Below are 27806 nucleotides of genomic sequence, written 5' to 3'. Positions count from 1 at the left end.
TCACTGTTTGTTTTAATTTTTTTATTTATTTGAGAGGTACAGTTACAAACAACAACAACAAAAAAAACAGAATCCTAAACAAAATACTAGCATGCTGAATCAAGCAATGTTTAAAAAAATGCAGCATGATCATACTGAGTTTATTCTAGGAACACAAAGCTGAATATCAGAAAAATCCACCAAATGATATTTACCATGTTAACACATTCAAGGAGTAAAAAATTACCAGAACAAAAAAATGTGATAAAAACCTACCACCCATTCATAACAAAAGTACTTAGCAAACCAGGAAGAGAAAAGGAATCTACCCCAACTGTAGTAAACAACACACTCAATGGTGAAACAGTCCTTTTAAAGTCATAAACAAGACCAGTGTCATCCCAATCAAAATATGAATGACATTCTTCACAGAAATAGAAAAATCGGGGCGGCACTGTGACATAGAAGGTTAAGCCTCTGCCTGCACTGCTGGCAAGCTATGTGGGCACCGGTTCAAGTCCCAGCTGCTCCACTTCCACTTCAGATCCAGCTCCTTGCTAATGCACCTGGGATAGCAGATGAGCCAAGCTCTTGGGCTCCTGCACCCACATGAAGAAGAAGCTCTTGGCCTTGGCCTGGCCCAGTCCCAGCTGTTGCAGTCATCTGGGGAGTAAACCAGATGGAAGATGGAAGACCCCCCTTTCTCTCTCTCTCTCTCTCTGAAACTCTTTGAAATAAATTTTTTTTTTTTTTTTTTTAATTTATTTGACAGGCAGAGTTAGACAGTGAGAGAGAGACAGAGAAAGGTCTTCCTTCCATTGCTTCACCCCACAGATGGCTGCCACGGCCAGCACACTGCACTAATCTGAAGCCAGGAGCCAGGTGCTTCCCTCCCATGTGGGTGCATGTGGGCCCAAGTGCTTGGGCCATCCTCCACTGCCTTCCCGGGCCACAGCAGAGAGCTGGACTGGAAAAGGAGCAACTGGGACAGAATCCGGCACCCCAACCGGGACTAGAACCCGGGGTGCAGGCACCACAGGCAGAGGATTAGCCAAGTGAGCCACGGCGCCAGCCCCAATAAAATAAATTAAAAAAAAAAAATCCATACACTTACAGCCAACTAATTGTTGACAAGGGCACCAAAAACATACTTTGGAGAAAGGAAAGTCTCTTCAATAAATGGTGTTGAGGGGCCGGTGCTGTGGCATGGTGTGTTAAGCCACCACCTGTGATGCCAGCATCCCATATAAGTCCTGGTTCGTGTCCTGACTGCTCCACTTCTGGTCCAGCTCCCTGCTAATGGCCTAGGAAAAGAGCAGAAGATGGTTCAAGTGCTTGCCACCTGCAGGGCAGACCCAAATGGAGATTGTGGCTCCTGGCTTCAGGCTGGCCCAGCCCTGGCTGTTGTAGCCATCTGGGAAATGAAACAGCAAGTGGAAGATCTTTCTCTCTGTAACTCTTTCAAAATAGATAATTTTTTAAAAGATTTATTTATTTGAAAGAGTTATGCAGAGAGAGAGGGAGAAGCAGAGAGAGAGGTCTTCCACCAGCTGGTTCACTCCCCAATTGGCCGCAATGGCCAGAGCTGCAACGATCCAAAGCCAGGAGCTTCTTCTGGGTCTCCCATGTGGGTTAGGGGCCCAAGAACTCGGGCCATCTTCTACCGCTTTCCCAGGCCATAGCAGAGAGCTGGATTGGAAGTGGAGCAGCCGATACTCGAACCAGAGCCCATATGGGATGCAGACAGCAGCTTTACCCACTACGCGACAGCACCGGCCCTGATAAATCTTTTTAAAAAAATAAGAAATAGGGGCCAGCGCTGTGGTGCAGCAGGTTAAAGCCCCAGCCTGCAGTGCTGGCATCCCACATGAGTGTCGGTTCGAGTCCCTGTTGCTCCACTTCCAATCTGGCTCCCTGCTGAAGTGCCTGGGAAAGCAGTGGAGGATGACCCAAGTGCCTACCCGGGTCCCTGCACCGACATGGGAGACCCAGAAGTTCCTGGTTCTTGGCTTCAGATCGGTTCAGCTCTGGCCGTTGCAGCCATTTTGGGAGCGAACTAGCGGATGAAAGGCCTCTCTCTTTTTCTCTGCCTCTCTCTGTAACTGTCTTTCAAAACAATAATTAAAAAATTTAAAAAGCACAGGCAACAAAAGTATTTAAAAACAAGTAAGATTACATCAAACTAAAAAGCTTCGGGTTAGCAAAAGAAAACAAAGTGAAAAGATAAATTACAGAATATGAAAAATTATTTTCAAACTATACTTGTACATCAGATAAGGGGCTAACATCTAAAATACATAAGGAAGGGAGGGTGTGGTGGTGCAGCGGATTAAGCTGCTTTGTGGGACCCCTGCATCCCATGTCAAAGTGCAGGCTGGAGTCCTGGCTTCTCTGCTTCAGATCCAGCTTCCTGCCAATGCACCTGGGAGGCAGCAGATGATGGCCCAAGTGCCTACTCGGGTCCCTGCCACCTACATGGATACGTGGATAGAGTCCCTGGCTTTGGTGTGGCCTAGCTCTACTGTTGAGGGCATTTGGAGGTGAACCCATGGATGGAAGACTTTTTTTTCTCTCTCTCTCCCTTCTCCCCAGCCTCACCCTGTCACTCTGCTTTTTAACTAAGAGGAATGCATAAGGAACTAAAATGGGGGGACAAGTAACTGGTAAAAGATGGAGCAGGTGCTCAGCCTAGTGGCTAAGATGCCCACAATTTGCATCATTTGTTCAACAAAACACACCATAAAGAAAGTGCAAAGACAAGTCACAAACTGGATAGAGAGATTAGCAATATATACTGACAATGAAGAAAGAAAATGAAGAAAAAAACCTTGGAGCCAGCATTACAGTGCAGTGCAGTGGATTCAGTGGAAAGTAGTGGCAGGGATCCAAGTACAGGGGCTCTGCCACCCATGTGGGAGACCCTGATGGAGTTCCTGGCTCCTGGCTTTGGCCTACCCAGACAAGGACTGAGTGACCCAGTGAATGGAAGCTATTTCTCCCTCTCTCTGTCTCTCTCTCTCTCTCTCAATAAATCTTTAAAAGAAGACCCTGCAACCCATACTGGAGTGCCTCAGTTCGAGTCCCAGCCCTGGCTCTAATTCCGGCTTCCTGCTAATACAGACCTCGGGAGGCAGCAGTGATGGCTCAGGTACTTGGGTCCCCGCCACGCACGTGGGAGACCTGGATGGAGCTCCGGGCTCCCAGCTGTGGACTGGCCCAGCCCAGCTGTGAACCACCAAATGGGAGCTCTGCCCCTGCCTCCCAGTAAAACACACACACGAAGTAACAACACACAAACATCAAGAGTGAATGTCAGACACAGCACTGAGTGAATGCACAAGCCACACAGAATACGTATGTACACACACACATACTGTATTACGGTGGTAAAAGGCCTCTTCACAAAGAAAAAGAAAGGAATGAGATAATAGTAACAACAATCAAGACATCAGTCGCCTCGGGGGAGAAGCCATGGGTACAGGTTTGAGGAGGGTGACACCCAGGGAGCCTGAAAGGTTTCTGGGGACCTTCTGGTTCCTAAGTGAGGCGGCCTTTGGCTCATTCTATTAAGCCTTCCTGTACCTCACAGGTGTATATTGCATGTAACAAATAATACGCAAAGTTGACAAAAACTTGGGCACAAAAGGGCATTTATAAATAATATCTTTCTTTATATAAAAATACTTCCAATGTAACATTAGACAAAAATGTAAAGAAAATTAGCTCTTTTCTCCAAAGCCAGCAAAACGGGACTGCTCCAGTGGCTATGACAGCAACAGAGAACAAGGAAAGATCTTCTGTTTGCAACTTGTCATGGAACCAGATTTGTTGGAAGCAACAATTTCTATCCTGGACTGTTGATCAGGAGAAACACAAAGATAACATCCAGGTATGTAAAATCAAAACCACTTCTTTAGGGGCAGGCGTTGTGGTGCCGAGGATTAAGCTGCCTCTTGGGTCACCCACATCCTATGTCGTAGCGCAGTTCAGGACCCAGCTCCCGCGCTGGTGGTAGAGTAGTGAGCACAGCTGCCTTCCAAGCCCCAGCCATTCTGCTTCCCATCCAGCTACTTGTCACTCCATCCTGGGCGCAGCAGATGACGGCTCAGGCACCGTGGGTCCTGCTCCCCACGGGGGAGATGCAGACGGAGTGCTGGGCCCCTGGCTTCAGCCTGGTCCAGCCCTGGCTACTGTGGTGTTTGGAGAGTAAACAGCAGATGGGAGATCTCTCTATCTCTGTCTCTTTCTCTTCCTTTAAAGTAGATGAAAATAAAACAAAAATAAAAAACAAACCCTTGTCTTTATACCAGCGATAAACACAAAGGAAACACCATGAAAGCATTCAAAACACCCACAACAGGGGCCAGCACTGTGGCATAACAGGCCGAGCCGTGCTGCAACACCGGCATCCCAAATGCGTGCCAGTTTCAGTCCTGGCTGCTCCACTTCTGACCCAGTTTCTGGGAAAGCAAGAGAACATGGTTCAAGTCCTTGGGGCCCTGCACCCATGTGAGAGACCCGGATGAAGTTCCTGGCTCCTGCCCTAGCAGTCGTGGCCATTGTGGGAGTGAACCAGTGGATGGCAGATATCTATGGCTCTCCCTCTCCTCTAACTCTGCCTTTTGAATAAATAAATCAAATCTTTCTTTAAACAAAACAAAACAAAAAAACCAGCCACAATAGCCATTTGTGATTTAATTGAGGATTCATTATTGGGATTTTGACCTGAGAAACGGTAGCCATGACATACACCTCAAGGCACCCACACTGATCCTACTCGAGCCCCTGAGCCCCCTCCTTAGGCGCTGCAGTAATCATGACCGCAGCCCACCCCAGACACTGCCTTTGCAAATGGAGCCAGGCCTCGGACGGCGCTCAGCCACCGCTCGCAGGCAGCTGACTGCCGCCCAGCAGCTGTCTAATGCATCTGAACCACAGACCGGGACCTCCCTTCTCTCCGGGCCCAGCTGCATCTCCATAAACCACACAGACAGGCAGGCGTCCCCAAGGGCACAAACTGTTCTCCCCCCAGGTAATTTTAGAGCAAGGAGGGAAGCTCTGTGCTAATGGAGCTTCTGTGGCTGAGCCAATTCACCGCGCAGACGCCCTCTGCCTGGCCATGCGCCGCTCAACCCGAGGGCCCCGAGAAGGGCTGTGTCCACCTGAAGGGCACGGGGCTCCTCTGCGAAGCTGCACGCTAGCCCACAGGCACAGTAAGCTGGCACTCTGATTCAGCGAAGTTTCCAACTTCCTGAAATGCTTTCTTCCACAGACTGCTGATTTCTGAGACTCAAAAGGAGGAACGAGAAAAAAAAACCTCAGAATTCAAGTTAACTACGGGAGCTGCCTCCTGGGAGAAAAACAGGAAATTTTTATGATCCCCAAATTGAGAAAACAAACGAAAAAAGTATCCCAGGGAGGAAGCCCCATAGGGCAACAGCACAAAAACCCCAGGCCAGGCCTCGCCTGCGCCTGGCGCCACTCCGGGAGCGCAGCACAAGCTAACAAGGAGCCAGAGGGGCAGGGCACTTGAGACGTCATTCCCAATTTGCCCAGAGCCAGTTTTCAGAGTGCCTAGAGCTTCCTAGGGAAGCGAGAGGGTTGGGCTTAAACCCTGGGGGGTGCAGCCTGAGCACTCCTTACCCCTTTTAAGCCCAGAGGAAGCTTCTGAATGATGCTGAGGGCTCTCCTAAGTGCTCCTAAGACAGCCTCTCCGCAGCTCTGGGCAGGACCCAAAGCCCCAGAGAAACCTAAAGCACAACCCATTAGGCACCGTCATACTGGCATATTCTGGGAATTCTGCTTCCAGACAAAACCGCACAGAGGAGCACAACACCCTCTCTGAGGCCTCTTACACCCTGAGCTCCGGGACTCAGCGGGGGAACAAGGAGGAGAGTGGCACAGCCAAGCGCGGCGAGCGCCTCACCTGAGTGACAGCTAGCTCCAGCCACAGGCGGAGTCCAGCGGGAGAACAGAGCCCGTCCGCGAGGGTCTCGTCGGAAAGGCCACACAGCAGCAAGCACTCGGCCACTCCGTGCAGACGGTTACAACAGCCCCGTGGAATGTGGGCTCCGGGCAGTCAGGTCTCTAAGGACTCCAGCAAGAGCGGGCTCCGAGTCCCTGAAGGCATCCGCCCTGGACAGGAAGCCATCCCTTATGATTATCTCCTGGGTGGCAGTGAAGGCCAACGGGATGAAGCCCTCGCTGTCAGCAGTGAGGAGAATCCAGTGGGAGTCTGTGAAGTCAGATAAGCACACAGGTAATTCAGCAATTCTTTCATACAGAAAGGACTAACCACAAATACAGTTTTCTGAGTGGAGGAAGATAGCAGTTGAGCACTGGCACTGTGGCGCAGCGGGTTAAGCTGCTGCCTGCAGCACCGACATCCCATATGGGCACTGGTTCGGTCCCGGCTGCTCCGCTTCTGATCCAGCTCCCTGTGAATGGCCTGGGAAAGCAGCAGAAGATGGCCCACGTGCTTGGACCCCTGCCGCCCATGTCAGAGACCTGAAAGAAGCTCCTGGCTGAGGCCTGGTCCAGTCCTGGCCATTGTAGCCATTTGGGAAGTCAACCAGAAGACAGAAGATCTCTTTGTCTCTCCCTCTCTGTGACTCTTTCAAATCAATCTCTTTAAGATTTATTTATTTATTTCAAAGGCAGAGATACAAAGAAAGAGAGCAAGAGAGCGAGCTTCCATCTGTTGTTTCAATCGCCAAATGACCTCAACAGTTGGAACCAGGCCAGCCCATATGGGATGCTGGCACTGCAGGCGCAGGCTTAACCTACGCCATGGCTCCGGCCACAAATAAATAAATTTTAGGAAAAAAAAAAAGGGAAGACAGCAGTTGATATTGAATCTCATCATCATAAGATGTGTCTGGGCCTTCTTTGGTTCTCTCAAGTCTATCGTATCTCACTTTTTAAGATTTTATTTATTTGAAAGTCAGAAGCTATGCCATAAATGCATATTTCAGAAAGCATTAGAAATGGTATTTTCTGCTCACTATGGTGATTAAGGGTAAAAGAATGTGGCATCAGAAAGCAATCCTACTCCACATCACAGGCCACGACTCAGGAGTGTCCTTCACACCCCTGCTGGCTCCATGTTAGAATGACAACTCCTTTGAGAGAAAGTCCGCAATACTGCTATGATCTTTGTGTTGTAGTGTAATAGGTTCACATGGGGTTACAATTTCCTCGCAGTTGTTACAGATCACTGTAACGCCTTTCTAGTTATTTCATGTGTACGTTTCATTTTCCCAGATAAGCTGCAAGGTGCCCTAAAGGCAGAACCCACATTTCATTTTCCATGTGTTATGGCACTATAATAGACCTAGGTATGCAGCAGGCAAGTAATACTTGTTATCTAGTGAATCTCAATCACTTGATGGTTTGAACACCTCTTCTTCATTATTTATGAAGTTACAAAATAGAGGGCGGAAGGAGGGGGCACTGGGAGTGTTGGGGTGGATGGAGGGTGCCCTGGGGAGGGAGGGGTGGGTGGAGGGGGCATGGGGGAGGGTCAGGGGGATGGAGGGGGCGCTGGGTAGGGTGGGGGTGGATGGAGGGGGCATGGGGGAGGGTCAGCGGGATGGAGGGGGCACTGGGGAGGGTGGGGTGGATGGAGGGGGCATGGGGGAGGGTCAGGGGGATGGAGGGGGCGCTGGGGAGGGTGGGGGTGGATGGAGGGGGCATGGGGGAGGGTGGGGTGGATGAAGGGGCATGGGGGAGGGTGAGGGGGATGGAGGGAGCGCTGGGGAGGGTGGGGTGGATGGAGGGGGCATGGGGAAGGGTCGGTTTCTGGGTGTAACCTACCATGCAGCATTTCAATGAGAGAGAGGCCAAACATCTGCTGAAGCGCGCTGAGCCGCAGTTTGCCATCGCAGAGTAGCACCGCCCTCTTTTCAACAGGATCTACACTGCAAGGTTTCTTCCAAGAAAACATGGGAATTGTTAAACTGACTGCAAAAGTAGTGGAGATAACAGAAAGTGAACAGTTTTTTTTAACACTGACCTATCACCACTATCAACTAGATTTCAGTTTAAAATAAGGAGCTCTTTGCAGTACTGGTTAACATAAAAGGAGCAGAACACAACACAACCCCTAATGCCTTTTCCTTTGGCTCTCCTCTCTCCCCAGGGTGCAGCCCAACACCAGGAAGGGGCTTTCCTAGGACGGGACTCACACACAGCAACCCTAGGAGTGATGTGCCCATGAAGGCGGCCTGAGCGACACATCTGATGGTGCTTGGCTGTCGCAGATACGGCTACGAAACTCGGGGCTTGCTCTGGGGGAGTGTGCCAAGAAAAACTGCTGAAAGCAGACGAGCAGCTGAGGTCTCGCACAAGTAAACCAAAGTGTGATAGAAATTTACTGAACTTAGAAAATGTACAAGTGACAGTAAGTGCTTCCTGGGGAGGGTGAGGTGGATGGAGGGGGTGCTGGGAAGAGTCATCATTAGAAATGGTTTCAAATATACCTACAGAAAGACACCATAAAATCTACGGCTTTAGGTCGGCGCCGCGGCTCACTAGGCTAATCCTCTGCCTAGCGGCGCCGGCACACCAGGTTCTAGTCCCGATCGGGGTGCCGGATTCTATCCCTGTTGCCCCTCTTCCAGGCCAGCTCTCTGCTGTGGCCAGGGAGTGCAGTGGAGGATGGCCCAAGTGCTTGGGCCCTGCACCCCATGGGAGACCAGGAGAAGCACCTGGCTCCTGCCATCCGATCTGCGCGGTGCACTGGCCGCAGCGCGCCGGCCGTGGCGGCCATTGGAGGGTGAACCAACGGCAAAGGAAGACCTTTCTCTCTGTTTCTCTCACTGTCCACTCTGCCTGTCAAAGAAAAAATAATAAAATAGAATTATTAAAAAAAAAAACCTATGGCTTTACGACAAGACCAAAGGTATATTCTTTTTTTTTTTTTTTTTAATATATTCATTAATTTGAAAGGCAGAGTTACAGAGAGGCAGAGAGAGAGAAGTCTGCCATCCACTGGTTCACTTCCCAAACGGCCAAGCTGATCAGAAGCCAGGAGTCAGGAGCTTCTTCCAGGTCTCCCATGTGGGTGCAGGGGCCCAAGGACTTGGGCCATCTTCTACTGCTTTCCCAGGCCACAGCAGAGGGCTGGATCAGAACTGCAGCAGCTGGGACTTGAACCGGCAACCACATGGGATGCATGGGATGACGGTGCCATAGGCAGAGGCTCAGCCCACTACACCACAACGCTGGCCCCCCAAAGGTGTGTGTGTGTGTGTATATATATATATATATATATATTTTTTTTTTTTTTTTTTTTGGACAGGCAGAGTGGACAGTGAGAGAGAGAGACAGAGAGAAAGGTCTTCCTTTTGCCATTGGTTCACCCTCCAGTGGCCGCCGTGGCCGGCGCATAGCACTGATCCAAAGCCAGGAGCCAGGTGCTTCTCCTGGTCTCCCATGCGGGTGCAGGGCCCAAGGACCTGGGCCATCCTCCACTGCACTCCCAGGCCATAGCACAGAGCTGGACTGAAAGAGGGGCAACCAGGACAGAATCCAGCACCCCGACTAGGACTAGAACCCAGTGTGCCGGTGCCACAGGTGGAGGATTAGCCTAGTGAGCCGCAGCACCGGCCAAGTATACTCTTATAACAGATAACATGGAACAAAAACTACTGCTTCTGGGGTATTTAACACAGCACTTAGGCAGCCCATACTGAAGTGCCTGGCTTGGCTCCCAATTTTCCAGCTTACTGCTAAATGTACCCTACAAGGCAGGCTCAGGTAACTGGGTCCCCACCACCCCTGGGGAGACACTGATGAAGTTACTGGACCCTGACTTCCACCTGGCCCAATCCTGGCCACTGTGGAGTGAACCAGAGAACCAAAATTTTCTCTCTGCTTTTCAAGTAAAAATAAGCTTTTTAAAAAATATTGCTTCTAATTATATATTATTTGAAACAGTATCTTCACATAAGCATTTAGGTGAGTCTTATAATTTATTTACATGTGTAACTTATTTTGTTGTTAAAATAGGATTTCAAAGATATACAATTTGTAGCAAGATGAAATGCTTTAAGAATGTCTATTAATACTTCTAAAAAGTTTTATTAATTGGGGCGAGTATTGTGGGTAGGTTAGGCCACCACCTGAGATATTTGCATCCCACATTGGATCACGTCTCACCTCCACTCTGCCCAGATTCCTGCTAATGCACAGATAATGACCCAAGTACATGGGCCCCTAACACCCACACGGGAGACCAGGACAGACTTCCTGACTCCTGGGTTCACCTGGCTCAGCCCCTGCTATTGCAGGCATTTAGGGAGTGAACCAACAGGTGGAAGATCCTTCTCTGTTTCTGCCTCTCCCTGTGTCATTCTTTCAAACAAAGAATATTTGAAGTAATTTCTTTATTTATTTGGAAGGCATAGGAGGAGGGAGAGACACTTTAATCTGCCTGTTTGGCTGGCAGCACCCTGAGGCAGTTACCTGGTATAGCACGTGAACATACGGGGGCTCCTGGGAGCGAGGGTACACAGCCGAGGGCTTCTTCCCGTTCTGGACAAAGTCTGTGAGCTCAGAAAGACTGCGCTGCATTTCCGTCAGCTTCCTGGACAGCGATTCCAATTCCTTACACAGCTGCTCAGTCCCCTTTTCCCGTTCCAAGTTCTTTTTTGAAGGCACTTCAGGAGTTTCCGGCGTGCTGGTGCCATCTGGGGCTCTGCTGGGTCGCGGCTCTGTCGCCCAGGCCCAGGCAGGCCTATGGAGCATTTCCAGGGCTACGGAGCCATCCCCAGTACTGGACAGAGGGCTTCTGATTTCTTTAATAAGAGCTTTTCGAGGCCCTCCACTCCGACTGCTGGTATTCCCTGTTAACAAGAGCCCTCCACGCTGGGGACAAACATTTGGGGAAGGACTTTCAATGACCAGTTTCCTATCTGCTTTCTCTAACAGAGCGCTGAAGGTAGAACAGGCGCTCCGGCTTTCAGTCGACGTCGCTGAAGACGGCTCTCCCACCGTGACTTCCCTCACAGTCAAGCGAATGGCGTACTGTGCAGACTCTGAAGAAGGCAAGAAGGCCACATCGGTGCAGCTCGGCTTTCCTACCAAAATCAGTAACAACCTGTCTGTCAAGAAGCACAGGCCTTTTGGTCTTTCGCTGCTCTCCAACTGAATGTGCTGAACGTTCCGCATTGAAGAGGACACGACAGAATAGACCAAAACTGTGTTCCCAGTATTGGAAGCCACTGCCACCGCCTGTGCTTTGGGATGGCATGCTATCAGATCAGGAACCAGAATGCCCGGAACGCGGACCCTTCCCGTCAAGGTAACTGTCTTCTCGAAGGCCACGAGGGCCATATGTGAAGAATCCTGGCCAGTTCCTGTCCAGGAGGCCTTTTTTCTGAGACAAATCAGAGAACTCCCCTCAGACCTGGGTCTACTGAAAGAAATATGAGTGAGATCTAGCAGATCTGTGGAGGGGGACACTGGTGATGTTTCAGAATCGGTTTCAGAAGCAAGTGCCCCCTTATCCACAGAGGGTACGTCATCAGCAACTAGAAAAGTATCCAGGCCAGGGTTTGCACCACTAAGTGGGGCCTCAAAGGTTTCAGATGCATTTAAGCTGCAAATCTTATCTAGCGGAAGCTCAGTGGCTACTGCAACCTGTGAATCCACAGTGGCTGTGATGCAGCGGACTGAGCTGTCCACGTCAAATACTGGGGACAAGGAACACCTGTGCAGAGTCTTCTGGGCACTGTCCCAGATAAAAGAATGCAGGCAGCTGCCCACTGCCACCACCAGCCTCTGGCCATCCTGGGTCCAACAAGCACAGTGAATGCGGCCCGGGGTGCTGATGTTCACACTCACCCGGGAACTGTCCCACTGAACGTTAGGGAACACGGAGACATCCCGTGCAGTCAACACAGCCAGGACAGCGCCGTTCGGGTGCCACACACAGCCCTGGGGCAGAACGGGCAGTGACTGTCTAATCTCACACGTCTGAGACATCAGCCCCTTGCTCTTCTCTGTTGTGCTGGGCCCCAGCTGCCACACAGAGACATGCTTCTTGTGCTGGACAGCCAGCAGACTGGGCGCATCAGCTGCACCACACGGGGCCCAGCACAGCCCACAGACATGCTCAAATTGTCCAATGACTTTGGAGTCCCCGACCTTGACCTCCCCACTGTGAAGGCAGCAGTCAGTCAGGACCACCTGATTCCCATCAGTCCAGGCAAGGCCGTGAGTGGGGTGAATGGCTTGATGGAGTGCATTCAGTCCAGTCCTGAGCAGTTTTCCTTTTCCCAGCTCCACCATTTCTGATAAACACGATCTGAAATAATTAAGAAGGAAAGTAACCCCATGAAAAGACACATTATAGTATATTTTATAAGACAATTGACTTGAGGCTTTTCACAGGTTGATATCGTGGGAGATAAAGGGACAGGAGGAATGTCACAAATTAAAAGATTACGGGGTGGGCAGGTATCCTAACAGTTAGGAAGCCTACGTCCCAAGTTGGGGTACCTGGGTTCAGTTCCCGGTTCTAACTCCTGATTCCTGCTCAGGAAGGCAGCAGTGATGGCTCAGTGATTAGGTTCCTGCCACCCATGTGAGGACCTGGATTTTCCTGGCTCCTGTGTTTGGCATAGGCCAGCCTCAGCAGCCATTTCAGGAGTGAACCAGGGGATGGAAGATCTTTCTCACTCTCTCTCTGTTTCTCCCTCTCTCTATTACTCTGCCTTTCAAATAAATAAAATAAATCTAAAAAAAAAAAAAAAGTAGTACATGTCCATTTCAATGAAATGCAAGCACATCAGAGAGAAGTGTATAAAGCAAAACTATTTCCTTCTAGCCCATGCCAACCCTCCTACTCATCCCTCCAAACAAGGTCTTGCTAAGAGCACTGATTAACAATTTGGTGTGCAGTCTTTGAAATTGTTAAAAAAAAAAAAAAAAAAAAACACAAACACATCCAGGATTTTAGAGTGACATGTATTTTTCTTTTATAAATAAAATACGAGGTTTAAGGTTTGTGAGTAGTAGTAACAGAAACACACTGGCTAACTTATCCATACTCAGGCAGAATGGTGGCTGCCGGGGTAGGGAGGAAAGGGAAGAGAGGGAATAGGGTGTTATAACACACGCAAACACAAAATGATGGAGATGGATAGTGGTGATGGCTCACAACATTATGAATATATTTAATACCAAGGAACAGTGCACTTAACAATGATTAAGATGGGACAGGCTTTGGGCCTAGCAATTAAGATGCTGGTTAAAGGGACTTGGGCCATCCTCCACTGCACTCCCTGGCCACAGCAGAGAGCTGGCCTGGAAGAGGGGCAACTGGGACAGAATCCGGCGCCCCGACCGGGACTAGAACCCGGTGTGCCGGCGCCACTAGGCGGAGGATTAGCCTAGTGAGCCGCGGCGCCGGCTTAATGTGTTTTGTGGTGACCTTTCATAGCAGTGATGAGTCAAGTAATCAGCAAATGGGGGCTCTCTCTGTGTCCTCAAATAGATATGTTTTTTTTTTTTTTTTTAAGTAGAGCAGGATTTATTAAAGTTGGAAACCTCCTGCCAGAGCAGCAAAGAGGGTGGTTCCTAAGGAAGGAGGATGCACATTTTCAAATAAATATTTTTTTAAATTGGGGAAAAATAGAGAACCAGGCTTGGGAAACAACCAGGAACCAAATGGGCTGGGTAGGATGAACCGCTGCTGCTGCTGCTGCTGCTACTGAGGCACCAGTTGCACTGCCCCTCTACTTGACAGCAATTGCTTAAGCCTGGCCTGCTGGTGTCACCTGGGTCTACGTGCTAGAGGGCCAGAGAGATGATTTCCCTTCCACTTCTGTGACAGAGAAGGGGGTCTGCCTCTCACACAATGAGCTTCTCCCCAAACCAGGAATCAGCACGTGAATCCCAAGTTACAAAGCACTTATTAACTGCACTCATGGGTACTTCATGCCAGTAGTAAACATCCACCTTAACCTGTGCATCGGTTTCCCCTTTGTCCACTGTCACCTCCCACGTATGCTACTCTCGGGTCAGCACCTTCCCCTGGTTTTCTCTGCTGAGCTACAGTGACATTCAAGTGCAGGCTGGACTTTCTACTATGGCTGACATCAGCCCTGCCCACATTCATCTCAAACTTAATGCGCCCAAAACAAAAAAATTCTTAACAGCAACTCCTTTACTTGGATGTGTTCACACATATCTAAAATACATAAGGTCAGGAAGGATAATAAGGCATACTACTTGGATAAGCTGTAATGTTTGAATATTTACTTTAAGATATTAACATGACCAAATATTCTTCAAGTTAAAAGTTAAAAATCGCCTCAGGTACATTTTGAAATTCCATCATTCAGTTGATACATAATGTATAATAATGATTGTAGGTACAGTAATAAAAACTGTAAAAAACTAATCTTACTATAAAAACAAGGTCTTTCACATAATTGACTTTTTAGAAATAATTAGCTGATAATACAAAGAAAATTAACCATGTAACATAAAGAAAACATTACATTCTTTTTGACCCAACAGATGCTTATGAAAATTTAAAGAAAAATATAAATCATAGTGGGAAATTCCAATCTTTGTAAAATCTTTTTTTCCTTTAAAATTTTTTATTGTGATAAATTATACATAATATAAACTTGATCATTTTGATCACTGTAAAATCTTTTGACATAGCAGGATTTACAGCACTAAACAAAAAAACCTTTAAGAACTAAAGGCTTAGCCTTTAAGCTCTTCTGATGATGAGACGTTCAAGTAGGTGTCCTACATGGAAAATATTCAGAGCCGTGAAGATGAATTAAAAGCACAGTCAAGCTGTCACCTCCAACTTGCATAAGGTGGAAGAATCTCCAAAATTATATGCAATGCCCAAGATAAATCATCTTCAGTCCAGACATAATCATCAAAAAGAGGGTGAAGGAGGGGAAAAGTGTTCTACAAAAAGTGGGGAGGTATTTGGCCTAGCAGTTAAGACACCTACATCCCGTGCTGGAGTGCCGAGATTGAGTCCTGGCTCTCATCTCCATTCCAGCTTTCTACTAATGCACAGTAAGGGAGGTGGCGGATGATGGCTCAGGAGTTGGGTCTCTGTGGCTGGCACAGTGGAACAGCGAGGTAAGCCACCTTCTGCCACACTGGCATTCCATATCAAGCACCAGTTAGTGTCCTGGCTGCTCCGCTTCTGATTCTGCTCCCTGCTAATGCACCTGGGAAAGCAGCAAGTGGCGGCCCAAGTGCTTGGCCTGCCACTGATGTGGGAGGCCTGGATAGAGTTCCAGGCTTCTAGCTTTGGTCTGGCTTAGCCCTTGTTGTTGCAGCCATTTGGAGAGTAAACCAGTGGATGGAAGATCTCTCTGCTTTTCAAATAAATAAGTCTTCTAAAAAAGAACTGTATCCCTGCTCTCCACATAGGAAACCAGACTGAGACACCAGTTTCTGGCTTTGGCCTGGCCCAGCCTCAGCTGCTGGGAGCATTTAGAGACTGAACCAGCACGTGGGAGATCTCTGTCTCTGAGTCGGTCTCTAAGATTTATTTTATTTATTTGAAAGGCAGAGTTAGAGAGAGAGAGAGAGAGAGAGAGAGAGAGAGAGAGAGAGAGAAGTTTTCCATCTGCTGATTCACTCCCCAAATGACTGCAATGACTGGGGCTGGGCTGGGCTAGGCCAAAGCCAGGAGCTAGGGGCTTCCTTTGGGTCTTCCAAGTGGAAGCAGGGGCCCAAGCACTTGGGCCATCATCCACTGCTTTCCCAGGCGATTTAGCAGAGAGCTGGATCAGAAGTGGGGCAGCTGGGACTTGAACCACTGGCTGTATGGGATGCTGGCACTGCAGGCAGAGGCTTAACCTCCCACAGCATAGTGTTAGCCCCGTTTCTGCCTTTCAAATAAAGAAAAAATAACCTACTTTAAAAAAAATTTAAGAGGCCAAGTTGTGGAGTAGCAGGGTAAGCCAATGCTTAACCCATATCAGAGCCACTGGCATCCCATATCAAAGTGCTGGTTCAAGTCCTGGCTGCTCTGTTTCCAGCTAACGTGTCTGGGAAGGCAGCAGATGATGGCATCCATGCCACCCTTGTGGAAAACTAGGGTGTAGTTCCTGGCTCTTGGCTTTGGCCTGGCCCAGCCCGGACTGTTAACAGCCATTTGGGAAATGAACTGGTGAATGGAAGATCTCTTTCTCTATTCTCTCTTTTCCTTCTCCTATCACTCATGCTTTACATTCCAAAAATAATTTTTTTAAAAAAAGTGATTTTTAGAGAGCAGTATAGTCACAAAACATAAATACATGCTTATTTATGTCCACATATGAGGGGCTTCCAAAAGTTTATAAGAAATAGAATTAAAAGATAATGTAGTGGCTGGTGCTGTGGTGTAGTGGGTTAAGCCACCACCTGCAGTGCTGGCATCCCATTTGGGCACCCGTTCAAGACCCGGCTGCTCCACTTCCAGTCCAGCTCTCTGCTATAGCCTGGGAAAGCAGTAGAGGATGGTCCAAGTGTTTGGGCCCTTGCACCCGCATGGGAGACCCAGAAGAAGCTCCTGGCTCCTGGCTTTGGATTGGCACAGCTCCAGCCACTGCGTCCAATTGGGGAATGAACCAGCAGATAGAAGACCTTTCTCTGTGTAACTCTGACTTTCAAATAAATAAATAAGTCTTAAAAAAAAAGAGAGAGAGAGAGATAATGTAGGGGCTCGTGCTGTGGCTTATAGGTTAGGTTACTGTCTGCAATGCTGGCATCCCAAATGAGCACCAGATCCAGTACAGCTACTCCACTTCCCATCCAGTTGCCTGCTAATGGCCTGAGAAGGGCCCCAGTGCTTGGACTCCTGTATCATGTGGGAGACCCGGATGAAGCTCCTGGTTTTGGCTTTGCCCAGCCCTGGCCGTTGTGGACATTCGGGGAGTGAAGCAGCAAACGGAAGACCTCTCTCAGCCTCTGCCTCTCCTCCTCTGTAACTCTGACTTTCAAATAAATAAATAAATCTTTAAAAAAAATAGTCCTTTTTTGGGGGGTGAACCAACAGAAGGAAGACCTTTTTTTCTCTCTCTCACTGTATAACTCTGCCTGTAAAAAAAAAAAAGTCCTTCTGTAACTAAAGAACAAACAAGATTTAAATATAAAAATTTTAACCGTCAAACAAGATCAACAAGCAATGTACAAAACAATCACTAAACACACCGAAAGTGATATTAATCTCACTAAAGAATTGTCTAATCTTGCCGTGCCCAGTACTTCACTACTCATTGTCTCTTTTATATAAAGATTTATTTATATGAGAGGCAGAGTTACACAGAGATAAGTCTTCCATCCCGCTGGTTCACTCCCCAAATGGCTGAAATGGCTGAAGCCGGGCCAATCCGAAGCAGGAGCTTCTTCTGGGTCTCCCGCATGGGTGCAGGGGCCCAAGGACTGCTTTCCCAGGCCGTCAGCAGAGAGCTGGATGGGAAGCGGGGCAGCTGGGACTCGAACCCGTACTCATATGGGATGCCAGCACCACAGGCAAAGGCCTAACCTACTATGCTACAGTGCCAGCCCCCTCACTGTCTTAATTCACTCCAAAATGACTCCATTCCATCTCTTCTCCAAAGCAGTTCTCGTCAAGCCACCCATGTCATCCCTGTCACTGACTCCAGTGGGTATTTTCCGCCCTGGTTTACCGAGACCTAACTGTCAAAGATAGAACTCAAGACTCTAAATCCAAAGAAATGAGGAGTGGGCATTTGGCACAGCAACTGTGATACAGCTGAGGGCATCCACCTCCCACACCACAGTGGCTGGTCCAGGTTCCAGCTCCTTCGCTCCTGATCCAACTTTCTGCGGGTACGTATACTCCATAGGAGGCTGAAGATGGCTCAAGTACCTGTCCCTGCCACCCACATGGGAGATCCAGACTGAGTTCCAGGCTCCCGGCTTTGGCCTGGCCCAGCCCTGACCTTGGAGGCAACTTGGGAGTGAACCAGCAGATGAAAGCTCTCTCTCTGTCTCTCTTATGAATAAATTTTTAAAAAATTTTAAATGACTGAAAACCAGTCAATCTTATTAGAATACATACATTCACAATTTAAAATAAATTCAAAGAAATGTTTATCAGACTGCCCTTAGTGAGTGCTTTTAACTTACTTGTAAATTATTTTTTATAGCTTCCTGCTAGCTTTGTCCTCCCTCTTTGGGCCTTTTACTGAGAAGGCACGCCTGCTACGCTTCTATACATGACGTCAGATTAAGTGGCTCTGCAGTGGTTTTCTAAGTGGAGAAATAAGTCCCTTGTCATTACTAATGAAGAAGACCATGATTTCTGTCCCAGGGGAAGATAATATATGTTTTCCCTGAATATCACTTATGTGCTTTCAGAAGACTTATTGATAAATAATGCATGGTACATTTTCCTGGGCAGAGAAAATTCCTAATGGGAATTTGACATATTTTAGGCCACATAATTCAGTGTAATGTCATTGATGGGTTTTGTGACTAGGAGAGCATAAGATAAGGATTTGTGAATAAGGGGAAAACAAATATGATACTAAGCTTACTGAGGTTTTCAGAAGAATGAATTTTAACATTTCCAGCTTTAACAGTAAGAAATTCTAGGTATTTTTCTCAAAGCCCCAACAATCATTATAAAAGTCTGCTCCCTTGCATTCTACTCCTTTGCTAACCAGGCTCCTGCCCACCTCTCCCTTTCGATTAAGACAGAACAGAGGCCCCTTCAACATGTATCTCTTCTTTCCAAAACAGCCTGAATCATGTGTTATCAGGAAGTGTCTTTTTAAAAAGCACGGCTCTGATCATTTTGCTATTCTGCTCAAAAATTTTGATGAAGCCACAATCTACAGAAAATATTAAAAAGGTCTTTCAAAACCTATGAACAGGGGGCCAGTACTGTGGCGCAGCAGGTTAAAGCCCCGGCCTACAGTGCTGGTATCTCATATGGGCGCCGGTTCAAGTCCCAGCTGCTCCACTTCCGATCCAGCTCTCTGCTATGGCCAGGGAAAGCAGTAGAAGAAGGCCCAAGTCCTTGGACCCCTGCAACCACGTGGGAGACCCAGAAGAAGCTCCTGGCTCCTGGCTTCAGATTGGCGCAGCTCTGGCTGTTGAGGCCAATTGGAGAGTAAACCAGCACATGGAAGACCTCTCTCTCTGTCTCCACCTCTCTCAGTAACTCTTTCAAATAAATAAAATAAATCTTAAAAAAAAAAAAAAAAAAAAAAAAAAAAAAGCTATTGGCCAGCGCGGCTCACTAGGCTAATCCTCCACCTGCGGCACCTGGCTCCTGCCTTCGGATCAGCACAATGCGCCAGCTGCAGCACGCCGGCCGCGACAGCCATTGGAGGGTGAACCAATGGCAAAAGAAGACCTTTCTCTCTGTCTCTCTCTGTCCACTCTGCCCCCCCTCCCAAAAAAAAAGCTATGAACAATATTGTTACAATGTCTATCCTATGCAAAACAATTTACAGATTCAATGCAATCCCTATCAAAATACCAATGACATTTCCCCCCAACCTACTCAAAAGCACACTACTCAAATTTTATGGAACCACAAAAGACCCTGACTAATCAAAGCAAGCTGGAGCAAAAAGAACAAAGCAGGAGGTATTATGCCATCTTACTTTAAAATTTACTACAGGCGGTTAGGCCTGCTGTCTGCCCGAGGGCGCTTGGTTTCAAAGTCAAGATGGGAGTGCTCCTGAAACACAAGGATACCCCTCCTTGGGTGAAGGTTCTGGAAGACCTGAAAGGTCTCAAGATGCCGCAGGGCCAGACATGACTTCCAGAGCAAGTGAGCAAGGCCGAGCTCCAGCGGAAGGTCTGGACTCTCCGGACGTCAAAGTGGTGGTTACGGCTCCTACGGGTACAAGCTCTGGACCTAGTGGATGTTCCAGCCCAGGCCTGAGTGGCACCACCAGCGGCAGGAGTGTGGGATGCTCAAACTCAAGGAAGCCAAGAGTGCTCTTGAAGTGGGCCCTTCGAAGAAGTGAGGCCAGCTCTCAGCCAGTGTGACTGGGGCCAGATAAGGCTATGATCAGAGCTGGAGTGATCTAGGCATGCTTTAAACCCTGCTCCAGCCTCATTAAGGAGGTCTGGGGTCTTTGCCTTTGCTCTAAGTCCTGACATAAATATCTCTTTCCAAAATAGCTAACTGAAGAATAAAGTTTTAAATACATAAAAAAAAAAGCACATACACAAACATACATAAAACAAGGCACAGCAATTAAAGCGGCATGGTATTGGTTCAAAAACAGACACATGGAAGAGCGGACCAGAATAGAGAGCCTAGGGGGGCGGGTGTTAGGTGCAGAGTCCTGGCTCTGTTCTCCATTCTTGCTAACGCATGCCCTTGGAGGGGGCAGGTGATAGCTCAAGGCACTGAATCCCTGCCAGCCACATGGGAGAGGCCCAGACCAGTTTCTGGGCTCCCAACTTCGGCCTGGCCCAGCCCTTGCTGCTGTAGAAATGTATTTGGCTGGTGAACCAACAGATGGTACATCTCTCTCTCTCTGCCTTTCAAATAAATAAATTTTTTTAATTATTAAAAAGAGTAAAGAGCCTAGAAGTAAACCATCACATGTGCAGTCAACTGATCTTTGACAAAGATGCTAATATGTATGAGAGAAAGGAATCTCAATCATTGTAGCAGGAAAATTGGATGCAGAAGAAAGAAACCAAACCCCTATCTCTGACCATGTCCAAAAAAATGGATTAAAGACTTAACTGTAAGACCTAAAACGAGGGGCCGGTGCTGTGTTAAGCCTCTGTCTGCTGTGTTGGCATCTCATACGGGCACTGATTCGAGTCCTTGCTGCTCCACTTCAGACCCAGCTCCCTGTTGATGCACCTGGGAGAGCAGTGGAAGATGTACCCACATGGCCACTGGGTCCATTTGGGGAGTGAACCAATGGATAGATGATCTCTCTCTTTGTCTCTGTATCTCTGACTTTCAAAATAAATAAATAAATAAATAAAGACCTGAAACTATGCAACTACTAGAAGAAAACATAAGGAAGACACATCTGGAAATTGGAATGAACAACGGTTTTTTGGGAACAGGCTCTGAAAGTATAGGAAGCAAAAGCAAAAATATACAAATGGGATTTCATTTAAAGAGCTTTTGCACAACAAAGGACATAATAAACACACAGGACGGGAGAAGACATCTGCAAGCTGTACACCGGACAAGAGCTAATGACCAGGAAATATAAGGACTCACACAACCCAACAAAAACAACAATTATGAAATGGGCATATCTTAACAGGCATTTTTATTTTTTTTTAAAGATTTATTTATTTATTTGAAAGAATTACAGAGAAGAGAGGCAGAGAGAGAGAGAGAGAGAGAGAGAGAGAGAGAGAGAGGTCCTCCATCCGATGGTTCACTCTCCAATTGGCTGCAATGGCCGGAGCTGTGCCAATCAGAAGCCAGAAGCTGGCCGGCGCCGCTGCTCACTAGGCTAATCCTCCGCCTAGCGGCGCCGGCACACCGGGTTCTAGTCCCTGTCCGGGTGCTGGATTCTGTCCCGGTTGCCCCTCTTCCAGGCCAGCACTCTGCTGTGGCCCGGGAGTGCAGTGGAGGATGGCCCAAGTGCTTGGGCCCTGCACCCCATGGGAGACCAGGAGAAGCACCTGGCTCCTGGCTCCTGCCATCGGATCAGCGCAGTGCGCTGGCCGCGGCGGCCATTGGAGAGTGAACCAACGGCAAAAGGAAGACCTTTCTCTCTGTCTCTCTCTCTCACTGTCCACTCTGCCTGTCAAAAAAAAAAAAAAAAAAAAGAAGCCAGGAGCCAGGAGCTTCCTCCGGGTCTCCCACATGGGTGCAGGAGCCCAAGGACCCAGGCCATCTTCTACTGCTTTCCCAGGCCACAGCAGAGAGCCGGATCGGAAGTGGAGCAGCCAGGTCTCAAACTGGTGCCCTTATGGGATGCCAGAGCTTCAGGCCAGGGCATTAACCCACTGTGCCACACAGCGCCAGCCTCTTTTTTTTTTTTAAGATTTTATTTATTTATTTGAGAGGTAGAGTTATAGTGAGAGGGAGAGACAGAGAGAAAGGTCTTCCTTCCGTTGGTTTACTTCCCAGATGGCCACAATGGCTGGAGCTGAGCTGATCTGAAGCCAGGAGCCAGGATCTTCCTCTGGGTCTCCCACGTAGGTGCAGGGGCCCAAGGAACTGGGCCATCTTCCACTGCTTTCCCAGGCCATAGCAGAGCTGGATCGGAAGAGGAGCAGCCGGGACTAGAACCGGTGCCCAAATGCAATGCTGGTGCCACAGGCGGAGGATTAACCTACTGCACCACAGTGCCAGCCCCCAGACATTTTTCAAAAGACATACAAATAGCTAAAAAGTACATGAAAAATTGCTCAACATCACTAACCACCAGAGAAGTGCAAACCAAAGCCACAATGAAGGAGCAGGTCTTTAACCTGGTGGTTAAGACCCACTTTGGAGTGCCTGAATTCAACTCCCTGCTCCATGTCCTAACTCCGATTTCCTGTCAATCAATGCAGGCCCTGGAGGTAGCAATGATGGTTGAAGTAACTGGGTTCCTGCCACACTCCTGGGAGACCCACATTGCATTTTGGGTTCTTGGCTCAAGCCACAGCCAAGGCCACTGTAGGCACTTGAGGAGTAACTTAGTGGATGGGAGTTCTGTCTCTCAAATAAACAATAAAAATTTAAAAGTTGATCTCATAAAATAAGGAGTATATTGTGGATACCAGTGGTTGAGGCGAGTAAGAAGCAAGAAAGTAGGAATAAGAAAAGGTTACTTAACAGGTAAAAAGCTCTAGTTAGCATTAAGTTCTGGTGTTCTATTACAAGAAAAAAAAAGATAATATATATTTTTCTTCAAAAAAGAAAACAATGGAAGAGGAGCTGGCTTTGCGGTAGAGTGGTTTAAGCCGCTGTTGCCAATGCCCGCATCCCATATCAGAGCATGAGGCTGGGTCCTGGCTGCTCCATTTCTAATCCAAGTCACTGCTCATGGGCCTGGGAAAGCAGTGGAAGATGTGGCCCAAGTACCTGGGCCCTGGTCACCCACTTAGGAGACCTGGATCGGGTTCCAGATTCCTGGCTTTGACCTGGCCCAGCCTTGGCAGTTGCAGCCATCTGGGAATGAACCATGAGGAAGATCTCTTTCTGTTTCTCCCTCTCTGTCACTCTGCCTTTCAAATAAATAGAATAAATCTTTAAAAAGCAAAAAAAAAAAAAAAGAATATAGATATGTTTACTCTGGACATTACACAATGTATGCATATATTGACACATTACATGGTACGTCATAAATATGTACAGTTTTATGTATCAGTTTAAAAAGGAGTAAAAAGGCTTTTACGGACTCACATGACCAGATATTGACTACTGAGGAGCTGGGGGAACTAGCACACACTCACCAGAAGGAACAAAGTCTCGAGTTTAATAAGGGGCCATGAAACAGTGTGAATGCCACTGTGTGAAGCTGTTTCAGTAGAGAAAGGGCCAGATCCAACGGAGCCACAGTGGAGCCGCAACAGTGCTTTCCCATGAGCACTGAGGAAGAACAACAACCAGGGACAACATTCCGAGGGTCAGCCTGGGAAGTTTCTGAACACTAACCTGAGACGCAGAAGACAGAGCGAGCTTCAAAGGTAAGAAGGGTGTGTGGGGGCGGGCATCCTGGTGCACTGGTTAGGCCACCACTTGGGATGCCTAGCCTGGAGCAGCTGTTTGAGTCCAAGCTGCTCTACTTCCAATCTAGCTCCCTGCTAACACACCAGGGAAGGCAGCAGGTGGCCCAGGTGCCTGGGTCCCTGCTACCCATACGGGAGACCCGGATGGAGTCACAGGCCTTCAGCCTGACCCAACCCTAGCTCTGGCGGGTATTTGGGGAGTGATCGCAGCAGACACAAGACCTCTCTGTCACTCTACCTTCCGAATAAATAAATCTTTAAGAAAAGGTGTGTGTAGTGATAAACTTAGTGTCAAATGCACTTCACATAGAAAGCCTTTAAGGCAACAAAGTACCTTAGACAGCCAAGACCAAAGTTCAGATGACCTTTAGGAATTCCACAATTCCTATCTTAATAAAAAAATTTACAATTTGAGGGCAGGCGCTGGATGCATTAGCTAAGAAGCCACTGAGACGCCTGCATCCCACATGGGGCACCTAAGTTAGAATCTTGGCTCTGTTTCTGCCTCCTGCTCCCTGCTAATTATACAGGGGGAGGCAGCGGGTGAAGGCTTGGTTCTTGGGTCCCTGCCACCCACATGGGGGACCTGGATTGAGTTCTGGGCTCCTGGATTCCTCCTGGCTTGGCTCTGGCTATTGCAGGCATTTGGGAAGTAAATTAGTAGAAGATATGTCAGTCTCTTTCAAACAAATAATTTTTTTTTTTTTTATAATTTGCATTTGCCTGGTTGTGGCATGGTGGGAGAAGCCACGGCTGCTCCACTTCCCATCCAGTTCCCTGCTAATGCGCCTGGGAAAGCAGTGGGAATGGTTCAAGTGCTTGGGCCCATGCCACCACATGGGAGACCACCAGTATGAAGCTCCTGGCTACAGTCTGGTTCAGCCCAGGCTGCTGGGGCCATTTGGGAGTGAACCAGCAGACAGAAGATTCTCTCTTTCTCTTTCTCTCCCTCTCTCTCTGTAACTATGCCTTTTAAATAGATAAATTTTTTTTTTAAGATCTATTTATTTTATTTGAAAGGCAGGGTTGGTGGGGAGGGAGAAGAGAGATCAATTTAGCTTCCATCCACTGGTTCACTCTCCAAATGGCAGCAATGGTGGGAGTTGGGCTAATCTGAAGCCAGGAGCTTCTTCCAGGTCTCCCACGTGGATGCAGGGGCCCAAACACTTAGGCCATATTCTACTGCTATCCCAGGCCATAAGCAAAGAGCTGGATTGGGAGAGGAGCAGCTGGGACACAAACTGGCGCCCATATGGGATGCTGGCACAGCAGGTGACAGCTTTACCTTCTATGCCACAGCACTGGTCCCACATAAATAAATCTTAAAAAAAAAAAAAAAGAATATAATGTGCATTTGCCTGAAGCTAGCTCTATGCCTGTTATCACTCCATCCCAGACCACAACCTTTCTGAATCCGAAGCTCAGCGAGTTTTAGAGAACGAGAAGACCACTGTTCAGAGGAGAGGGGTCAGAACTCAGACTGGTGCTCAGCACAGAACAGTTACTTCCTCTGTTCTTATCTTTAAAGATCGCTCACAGGAAGAACCAAGTGACACGGGTGAAGTGGGACATTTCCAGCCGGTTAGGTTAGGTACCTATCCCTCAACCTGCTTCAGCAAGCTTATTGTATTTCTACCATAAAATAAGTTCAAGTTCTTTATACTCACTTTAAAAAAAATCGCGTAAGAGAAAGGTTAAAAAAATTCACCAAAAAATATTTACACAAGGAAAATTATGACTCTATCCATCCCGAATTTTTTTTTTTTTTTAATGCACCATCTTGGTTTGTTACACTTTCTCAATCGTAGTAGTAAAAGAAAGCTAATTAAATTCAACAGAGTTCATCCGAGCCATTTATAAACAAAATAAAGCAAACAAAACAAACCGCCTGAGAATCAGGGAGCCCCAGAACCTGAACAGATGAGAATTCCTCCCGCCAACACGCACTGCGGGTACCCACGGAGAACCGAAGTGCTGGGCACAGGCTAACTAGTCAACTGATGCAAAGGGCCAAGCCCGGCTGCGACTGACGCCTCGCCGGCTCGGCGTGTCCGGCCCGGGCTGCCCGCGCGTTTTATTTACCCAGTGCACTACACCGGATCGCGGGCTTCCCCACCTACACTCTGTATCAGCATCTTCCTTGTTATTTCAAAGTTTCACGAGTTAGTTTTAGAAGCCACTCCGTCCACTGCGCCATACTTGATTTACTCTTCCACACCTGGCTGCCGCCAACTCGCTCCTACTACAAATAGCGGTGTGATAAAGGCCTTCGTGCACAGCGCCGGTTATTCTGCGTAACTTCCAAGAGCCCCACGGTGGGAGCCGCAGGAGAGGCCCCCTCTTATCTCCTTCCTGCCCGGGCCCGCAGCCTCCGGCCCCTCACACGCGGCCCGCGCAGTGCTCCCCGACCGCGCCCCACGCCTGGACGCTCTCTCCCGGGACCTATCGCCCCAGTGCCGGTTCACCTCCCTCCCCGCCAGTCCCCAGCCTCCCCACGCCAGCCAGGCTCCGCAGCGTTAGACACGAATTACCTTCGTTCAGGAAGCACACACACATAACAGGCCCCTCCCACGCAGCCCCCCTTAGCCGACCGCAGGTCAGACTCCCAGGGCATCAACCGGAAGCACAGACTCCAGTCCTCTGATAGGCGAGCGGTAGCTAGTAAATCGGCAATGCCCTCTTTCTATTGGCTTTTGCATGTGTCACGAAAGGGGAGGGTCTGCCTACTAACCAATAAACTCGGTCTTTGCCGCATGGGTCTCTGGGAGTTGTAGTCCCCGTTAGACTCCTACTGTAATTCGGCCACAATTTCTCCCTACTTTAAGTGTTTTGGCCCTTTCCCAACTTCTCCTTGATTCTTAGTCTAAGAGATCGGGACAAGGTTTATCACCCTTTTTTTTTGGGGGGGGAGGGGTTATAGGACGTGTCTTGGGACCCCTTTAACTTCCGATACAACATCCCCAGAAAAAATTTTTCTGTACACAGAGTATCGTGCGTTCCACCGAAGCCTCTTGGTGGGTCTGTCCCAGGGGCAAGGCCCCATCCTGCAGGTGCTCCAGATACTCCCGCCCCCGGTGGCAGCCCACAGACCCAGCTGCCCCCGGAGCGGCCCCCAGGGGTCCTGAACACGCCTGGCCTCCCCCCTACGCCTCGCCCCGGACCCTAGGGGCAGTCTAGACTGGGTTGGGGAATGGACGCCCCTGGGCCTGACCCGGGCACCCTGCCCGGCGGCCCCTCCCATGCCGGCCTGCCAGTGCCGCCTGTCAGCACTGAGAACGCATGACTTTGTGGCACAAGGCAGGTGAGAGTGCGGGTGGGGTGAGAGCGTCTTTCCAAGTCCCATTCATCCATAAAGGCAATGTTAGTGCCTTCAGAGTTACCGCTCTGGAGTCCTGGAATGGAAGGGTCCGGCACGGGAGGAGCTCCAGGTGTCTGCAATCCCCTGTCCAAGACTTCACTCCCGGAGAAGCCCGTCCTGTCGATTCCACGGCATCCCCAGGGCGCAGTCCTCACTAGAACAGTGAGAGCCCGACAGATGTGCGTGCAGGTGCTGGAGGGCGGGGAGCGCCCGACTGGAGTCCCCCGCTAGGCCCCCGCTCCCACAGACCGGGAGAGTTTAGCCGAGATAGGCCCCTCTCGGAGTTCCTTGGCACTGAGCACATCTAATTAGAGCGCTGACTGAATTGCCAGCCCCCCCCCCCCCCCCCCCCCGTCTGGAGCACCAGGTGGGCTCCCCAGAGCTTAGCACAGATTGGGCCCTAAGTAAACATGTCCTGGGGGGCGCGGGTTGTGGCTCCGCGGATTAAGCCCCCACCGGCGACGGGACGGAGGCCGTTCCACTTCCGACCCAGCTCCCTGCTAATGCACCTGGGAAGGCAGTGTTAGATGGACCTAGTGTTTGGGCTCCCGCATCCACGTGGAGACCCAGGTGGGTCTCCGGGCTCCTGGCTTCCACCTGGCCCAGCCCCGGCCATCGCCTCCTTTCGGGAGTGAACCAGCGGATGGGAGACTTCTCTCTGTATATCCCTCTCAACATAACTCTCCCCCACCCCTTTGTTAAGATTTATTTTATTTATCTTAAAGTCAGAGTTACACAGAAAGAGAAGGAGGAAGGAGAGGTGAGAGAGAAAGAGAGAGAGAGGTCTTCTGTCCCCTGGTTCACT

At 48.9% G+C, this 27806-nt stretch overlaps 1 protein-coding gene across 4 annotated transcripts; it reads right to left on the bottom strand.

Annotated features, from left to right (window-relative positions):
- Positions 1 to 119: 119 nt before the first annotated feature.
- Positions 120 to 26278, bottom strand: WDCP (WD repeat and coiled coil containing). Of its 4 annotated transcripts, none has more exons than XR_007918322.2 (5): positions 26175 to 26271; positions 10447 to 12289; positions 7795 to 7909; positions 5906 to 6214; positions 120 to 1283 (listed from the first exon to the last, which is right to left on the bottom strand). XR_007918322.2 is itself a non-coding variant. In XM_051843181.2 (4 exons), the coding sequence occupies exons 1-4, from the start codon at positions 26255 to 26257 to the stop codon at positions 1276 to 1278; spliced, it is 2049 nt and encodes a 682-aa protein (XP_051699141.2). In that variant the 5' UTR covers positions 26258 to 26278; the 3' UTR covers positions 120 to 1275. The 4 variants fall into 4 exon arrangements, 2 of the variants coding, with proteins under 2 accessions (XP_051699141.2, XP_008253019.3); XR_007918321.2 differs by lacking the exon at positions 120 to 1283 and adding an exon at positions 3630 to 4231 and having other exon boundaries at positions 26175 to 26273; XM_051843181.2 differs by lacking the exon at positions 5906 to 6214 and having other exon boundaries at positions 26175 to 26278.
- Positions 26279 to 27806: the final 1528 nt, after the last annotated feature.

This window comes from Oryctolagus cuniculus, chromosome 2 (assembly GCF_964237555.1).
Source record: "Oryctolagus cuniculus chromosome 2, mOryCun1.1, whole genome shotgun sequence".
Classification (NCBI taxonomy): Eukaryota; Metazoa; Chordata; class Mammalia; order Lagomorpha; family Leporidae; genus Oryctolagus; species Oryctolagus cuniculus.
The sequence above is the reverse complement of the archived record's forward strand: the minus strand, read 5'-3'. Positions and strand labels throughout refer to the sequence as shown.